General features: G+C 34.9%; 1 protein-coding gene across 2 annotated transcripts in view; it reads right to left on the bottom strand.

The window, feature by feature from the left end:
* LOC140930453 (adenylate cyclase type 5-like) overlaps window positions 1-7,783 on the bottom strand; it is a 30,153-nt gene that overhangs the window by 9,694 nt on the left and 12,676 nt on the right. For both annotated transcript variants that reach the window (XR_012164854.1, XM_073380142.1), the window contains exons 8-13: window positions 4,973-5,034; window positions 3,090-3,179; window positions 2,272-2,335; window positions 1,476-1,573; window positions 838-922; window positions 463-579 (exon numbers count right to left, since the gene is read on the bottom strand). Coding sequence is in view for 1 of the 2 variants with exons in the window: in XM_073380142.1 (XP_073236243.1) it covers window positions 463-579; window positions 838-922; window positions 1,476-1,573; window positions 2,272-2,335; window positions 3,090-3,179; window positions 4,973-5,034 (516 nt within the window). In the remaining variant the exon portion in view is untranslated. The remainder of the gene's footprint in view (window positions 1-462; window positions 580-837; window positions 923-1,475; window positions 1,574-2,271; window positions 2,336-3,089; window positions 3,180-4,972; window positions 5,035-7,783) is intronic.

The following is a 7,783-nucleotide window of genomic DNA, read 5'->3' as shown; positions in this document are numbered from 1 at the left end:
AAAGCATTGTCGGATAGAGGTGCTATGTAAACAAGAGTCTGAATACCTCAACCAAATGAAGCTGATTTGATTTCCCCTCTATTTTTACTAAATAACTAAATAAAAAAGTTGAGGGCTCTTTTATTGCCCAACAACAACATAACTACAACCCAAAATCAAGAATCAAAAAAGGACGTATGCAGCCCATATTGAAGAAATGTTATGGTGACTACTAAAATGCCTGTTATATATCAAAGGGTTCCTTACATGAAAAGGATAATTTCGCAAGTTCTTATCCAAGTGTTGCAAAAAGGAATAATGATTCAAAATTTGTAACAAAATCTGGGAATGTACTTCATTATACACAAATCATGAAAATATAGAAACTATTCAATGCTAAGAAACATTTTTCCTTTCAGATACGTAATTATTTTTCACAAAAGTTGAAAGTTGTTGCAGTAACAGAGTAATAAAACTACTTACAATATTTCCAACAGCAGCGATGTAGAGTGTGAGAACAAGTACTGTTGCAACCACCCTGCAAATTGTTTGTGACTGGGCAATTTTTTTGGAAAGATTTCGAACAACTTCTGGTGCACCCTGCAGAATTTAGGAAAATAGTGACGGAAAACGGCATTATAGGTTGAGCATATTTATAAGAACTATAAACACTGCTAAATAAAAAGAGAAATTTAACCGTATATCAATCATGGCAAGAAACAAAGGAGTAACAGAGAAATTTATGGAAAAAGTTTTCAGTTACATTACAAGTGGTAAAACCATTTGTTGAAAGGTGATGCAAAATCAAAGGTAATGTCACATAAGAGCAAAAATCAATGATGACAGACTTGAACTTACTCTGCACTTCTCTGCTACCACGAGCAGAAAGACAACAGCAACAATGATCAACGTGGACAAGAACACAGCCATAGTAGTCACTGTCCTGCAAGAAAATATTTATGTTACTTTTTGGATGTTTTAGAGATAAAAAATGTAATCTATAAACTTGTGAATTTACTAACCAGTTTTGCTAGTTTCTGGTTGTTTTGTAACTAAAGAGACTCACGTTTCACATATCATACCAAAATTCATAGATTGCAATTTTCGCATTTTTTCCCTCTATATATGGTGACAATTCACCATTTTCACATTGCCCATAATACACCTTGTTTACCCCCTTCCCCTCAAAAACATTTTGCACAACCAATGTTTCCAATTTCTTCTCCATATTACAGTCATCCCAAGAGAAACTCAAGACAAGCTTACATGTATGCAGGATTTTGGTATTATGGGTAATGTGAAAATGGTGAAAAGAAAGAAACACCAGTTGCCAACACTTTTAACCTCCCATTTAAAATTCAGATTTTGCAAGAGTGCTATTTTTGAGGTACTACACAGATGCCAAGGAAAAATCAGACAATTCTAAAATACTGTATTCATTTTAGTCTTCTGAATCATCATAAATAAATGAATTTGCTAATGTTACATTTACATACCTTGGAAGAGTTGTGACTTGAATTACAAATATAAAAATGAACAGAAGACAAATGCATGCTGTATAGGACTTGAACATTCGATCTTTCTCTTGGGAGTACTAAAAAGGCGAACAAAATAGAGACAACTTATGTTTATGTATATTTTTATTGTTAGTTCCAATACAGTTTTTCAGAGGCCATACCAACACACTTTAAGTTCCTGGTGTTGGCTTTTCAGGAGCAGGTCTAGATCGCGTAAAACTCGGCTTTTATACACTTCAATAAAATTTGTTTATTGTTGTCATAAAAAAAACTGCAGTTTCACAAACTTCAATTCATAGTCAATCACTGGTAAAATCGCTTTTAAGGCCATTGAAAAATATCGGTATGGCCTCCGAAAAACTATCGAAACACCTTCAGCAACAGTCATTCATATTCAAGTGGATGTCAAATTTCTGCTGCAACATGCCTTGAAATGAAACCACTCACTTTGCATGTAAAACTAACAGTGTACAGCGGTTTTTAAGACTTGCAAACTGGCTTTTGCAGTGTTAATAGAAGACATTGTGTACTTTCAAAAAATATCCTTACCTCCATTAATTTTCTTTTTTTTTCGGGGGGGGGGTTAACCTACCCAGCCCCACTGGCCTTTAAAATTTGCCAGATGTTTAAAACAGTAATCTTTTCTTACTGCCTGATTCCTATTGTGCAGATGTTTTCAGAAAACATCTCGAAAACACCTCCTGAACAATAACAATTAACGTCTTTAAAGTCAGGTTTTATAGAATACATGCGCCAGTCAAATACAAACACATACAAGATCTTCTTTATCTGGATCTTTGAAAGTGAGGAGCAGTGGCCGCACATAGTCTTTCCGTAGTCTGCAATAACACAAAACATTCTGTCAGTGAAAGAATTTACATAGGGATGCAGAATTGAATAACATTATTATGTTCATGCCAGAGTGGATATGGTTACAGCTACAACAATTTTAGTTAAAGAAAGTGACATTAATATAGGTACTAAATATAGGCTGCGGTGACCAGCCAAGATTGGTATAGAATTTTGGATCCCAACTTCAAGACTTTAATTTTCCAGACTTTTTTCAAAAACAATTATTCCTTAAAAATTTCTAGACTCAAGGTTATTAAAAAGGTGATCAACAGAGGCCTCGAAAAGTGCAGGAAGCAAGCTATTCTCATGTTGCTCTTCAAATGTTCATAAACCATGGTGCAATGAGGACATAAGAGAGTTGTGAAACTTCTCAATCTAAATGTGAATTATTGAATGTGTTGGCTTCAGGTGAGAACATGGGAAAAAAATTCACTAGCTAAAGCACTTGTTGTAGCCCAGGAAAAAACAACCTTGTACCATTTTTCCAGACTTTATCCTTACTAATTTCCCAGACTTTTTCCAGGTCTGGAAAACTGTTTTGCAACTTTCTTCTGCAACTTTTTCGAGAATTCAAGACTCTGTATGAACCCTGGGTAACCTTCTGTGTTGTAGTAGGGGAGATGACTTAGTGACAATCTCTTTCCATCCTCAAGGCAAGAATAGATTTCCAAAAAAAAAAGTCTCTTATCCCAGAGTCTCTTTCCCTTCCAATACTTGTAAGCAGCCCAAAAGACAACTTACTTATCAATACTCCGTGCTTCTATGGAGCTCCCTAAAAATTCATTGACTTCATCCTCTGGATCTTGCTGGTTTGATGCTGTGATTCCTAACCTTTAAAAATAATCATAACATATAAATTATTTCTTACATATTTGTACACTCAAATTGATGGAAATGTAGCTTTACACATTCCTATATATCTTGTAATCTGAGATACAACTTCACTTTTAATCATTAAAAAAAAACAACTTAACTTCAATAAAAGCTTGATAACATGTTACAAGGCTGCTGCCTAACAGGTGCCTGGTCACCAGAGGCTCCTACGATTTGCTCGCAGGGGGCAAAAATCCTAAACGAGGAGCCTGCACAAATGCCAGAAACTTATGATGCCGATGGCAATAACATCTATGCCTACTTCCACTGAACAAACAAGAGAATTCCCACTCATTTTGTGCTTTTGAAACGAAAACGTAAAACATGTGTTCATCAACTGTAGGCAAAAAATTTCCACTCTTAAAAGTAAGCAAACAAGCACTTTTCTGGAAATTCAAAACTCAATTTGTTGCACGAAACAAGTTTCGAGCATCGGCTTACTTATTTAAGTTTATTGATCAACATCCAATGGGCTCCTAGAAATGTGGCTAGGGCTCCTAACTTTTTATTTTAGGAGCCCAAAGGGCTCCCAAAAAATTTTCTTAAGCAGGAGCCTTGTGTTTTTCAGTAACAAGAGGTTACATACGTAAAAATCAGGTTACAGCTTTATGATCAAACTCATGCAAAGGTGACTATCCCTCAAAGGGCATGTGTCTGATAGAAGACAGGAAATGGAAGGGTTCACACAAAAATTTGCAACCATTTTTTAAGGATTTCTCGGACCACCTACCAGGAATGTATTTTCACTGATTATACAAAAGAGCACATTACCAGTCCATCCTAACAGGAATTTAAGGCTTATGAACATTATTGTAACTGTTTTCTCCACCAACATCTCTACATTTATCAGTTAACCTGTCTTAAAATAATTGATATTTTCTTGCATAAAACAACAAAAGCCTACGTAAATCACCTTTAACTTCTCTGACTTATGATTAATATTCTGTCTTGGGCAACCAAAAAGCATTAAAAAACACTTTCCAGGCCACTACATTCAAAGTTAATGAAAATTCAAGGTCTTTTCAAGGACTCTCCCTAAAATTCAAGGACTTTTCAAGACTGTGCGGACCCTGAATGGGCTACAGAAAATAGGGGTTAAGCTGTGAATATGGCACATCTTCAAATCACCTGTAGGTATCTAGGCATGAAAAAAAGTAAGTTTGGTGGACACGCAAGTGACATGCTGATTATTTCATCTTCATATTTGTTATTTACCATCTTTCATTCTTTCACCATACAGTGCAGGACATGTGTCAAATACGAACCTAGTATATGGCCTTGTTCGCCATGAGTTCTCCATAGCTCACTGGATAGAGCGCCTGCCCAGTGTTTGGGAGGTCATAGGTTCGAATCCTGTTGGGGACTCAGAGTTTTTCTTTGTCCCTGAACTTGTGACATGCTGATTATTTCATCTTCACAAAAGTGAGTTTACACAAAAGGATGGCAGAATGAGGAGGACAGCAAAACATTTGTGGGTGACAAACGCAACAGGCCTATTATGTGCATGTTTTGTGGTGATCTTCCCTTAACATTGGTGTTTTCTTGTCTTTTACAAAGATATCTCTTGAAAGGAAAGTGAAGTCTGGTGGAAAATATTTCCAAACATAATTATTGCTTGTCACACAAGGTTTACCATCCTCTTCTTCCTGCTGTCCTAATACATAAGTACTTTAAAGATGGTAGACAAGTACCAGGTATTGAGGTGCAAATACCTGGTAGTACTAGATGAAATGAGAAATTGATAAACTTACCTATCTTGCATTTTCTTTTCTTGATCCTCCTGTTTATTATCTTTAATAGTCGTATCCTTTGGCTGAAAAATTCATGTAATAACATTATCAGATTATATAATTCCTGAACAAAGGTGGCATATTTGTGTTGATTTCTCTGGGAACAAGTGAGTCAATAATAATGGAACTATTAGAGGTTCCTCTTTTTGGTACCATCACTGTATTGTACATAATGAATACCAGACATAAGAGAATTTTTTTAAGAATTAAGGATAGCACTGATGTATTTAAACCTGTGGTTAATATATTTTACTGTAAACCTGCTATCTCTGTAGGTTGATGCATGTTCAGCATGAAAAAGAAAACATTTCTGTGCAAAAATGATGCATGCTGGGCCACAATACAAACGCTAACTTTTTTCTAATGATTTGGATCACCATTTAATGCACAACTCCTCAGTTTGTATTACAAACTATCCTTCAACACAAAGGTTTACATTAAATAATGTCCCGAGGTCCAGCTTTCATTTAATTTCGAGGAATGTTGGACCTTCCCCCCCCCCCCCCCCCCCCCGCATCCTGGCCAGATTTCCAACACCATGGGTCAACCAGGGTCAACCAGGAAAAAAAACTTGATTTCCTGCCTGTTTGAGACACAAGTACATTTTTGACCCAGCTGATCAGCATTTCTTATAAAATTTATTAAGAAAGCAACAGACCATTTTCATGACGGCATCATTTAATAATACTACAACAAATAGATGCCATTGAGATAATAGCCTAATTGCTATGACAACGTTCATTCCACAATGTAATTGACTACACCACAATATGGAATTTTTCTTCACAGAGCTGAGCTTCTTACCTTCTGCTCACACAAAAATGTGTACAATGTGAATTGAAGAAACATGAAACAGAATACAAGAGAAAGAAAAATTTTCATTCAACCTACTATAAACTCAAATTTGTTAAACACATTAATTTTAAATTTTAATTAAGCCATGACATCATTCACTAAATATAAGGCTAACATTAATATCTATGTACGCTAGGGGTATCTTGACTGATGAGAAGTAAGTTCAGTCAAGGATTTAAAAGCAAGCTCGAGGTAATAAATCAGTTGAATATTGGCTAATCCTGACTTTTACACTGTACTCTTGATCTGATCAAAGTGCTAAAATGTGTGCTAGTTTTGTCATTTTCATTTTTTCAATGGGGTAGTTGAAAAGAAATGCCTCTGAACTAAACAAATTTGAGAAAAAAAAACTCAAGCAAAGACTATTGATTGTTTTCCAGTCATTAAAATACTGCACTTCAAAATCTGAGGCCGTTTGAACAAATTCGCTATGAGTTCAAGCCCTTGAAAGTGTACAGACAAAATAGTGTCAGAAAACAAATAATTCTTAACTCCTACTTCCCATCAAAATGTAAAACATCATTTCCCAGTAATTATTCACTAATTTTGAGTAGTTTCCCTCACATGAAAGACCATACTTGGACATCTACTTTAACAAAGAAAGGAATAAAAGTTGAAGAAAATTTTTGACTTGAAGGTACCCCATAAACTTAATAAACCAAATTACGTTACACAAACCCTTAAGAAAAATTGTTGAAAGTAATGTGAGTGGCTAAAGTACTCAAGTATGAGACAGCTCTGATGTGGTAACAGCAACATCAGTGCCACAATTACTGGTAAAAAAATTAATATGAAAATGTCAACCAATGCGTTTTTCTCACCTTCTGTGAATTCCAAACAACATGTTCAACATATTCACAGGAAAAAAAATGGACAAAAAAGCCAATGAGATCTCAACAAGTTATCAATAATTATTACACAACCTACTGCACTACATCCCAGATAGCAAAGATGAGTTTATGGAGGTATTCATGGAAAGAAGCTGTTAACATTCTATGCAATTTTGAGTGTAATTCAACCAACAAATTATTATAAAATTCTGTGCCACTCATAACACCATTCATGCCTCACTGTTATTTTTTCTTTGATCATTATTGTGTGTGAAAAAAAAAACTAAAATGGGAGAAGGTGAACTTTCTCCGGGATTTCATACACTAACACTTTTCTGTTTAACAGCCAAATGCACTTATTTACATTAACTATTGGATAATCATTAAAATGGATGTGATAATTGTTTTTGCCTTGCAGTTAACAGTATTGGAACAAAGTAAGACGTGTTAGAAAAAGTCATTAGAATCCAAAACACTTGAAAGGATTGAGAGAAGTCTTCGTTTACTTTTATTTTTAAAGCATAAGCCTGTAAATTTCCATTATTTTTGAAACCTTTGGGGCCAAATATTTAAACGTAGTTTAGCCAGCGTTTAACAAAACCGCGTTCTAAGTCATTTTCAATTTGCCCAACAATTTTATCTAAACATCATTTATTGTGAACAGTTTTATGAAAGCATATGGAGAAGACTAGAAAAGCATTTTATCTTCTTAAAACAACTCACCAAAGAAGAGATCTGGAGGGTCAAAGATTCATTAAACCGCAGTTTAAGTTAGACTTTGTTTAAATATTTGGCCCATAAAGTTTTAAGTTTTTAATCAAGACAACCCATTGGAACACCTTCAAAGCCGTTAAAAATTTTCGCTCCCAGGGTTCAAAGTGTTTACCAAACCCTTGAAAGGGTGTTCACTATCCATTCATTAGCCATCAGTTTTTTCACCTTTTTTTTAGGGACAACATTGGAAATCATAGATGACACAAATAACACCTTTCACTTATTAAAGGTATTAGATCTGCTATAAGCCATTCCATTTGAAAAAAATATTTCTCAAATAATAGAGAATTTTGGAAAATGAAAAATTACACAG

This window comes from Porites lutea, chromosome 3, assembly GCF_958299795.1.
Source record: "Porites lutea chromosome 3, jaPorLute2.1, whole genome shotgun sequence".
Taxonomy (NCBI): domain Eukaryota; kingdom Metazoa; phylum Cnidaria; class Anthozoa; order Scleractinia; family Poritidae; genus Porites; species Porites lutea.
Note: the sequence above shows the minus strand (reverse complement) of the source record. Positions and strands in the feature narration are given on the sequence as shown.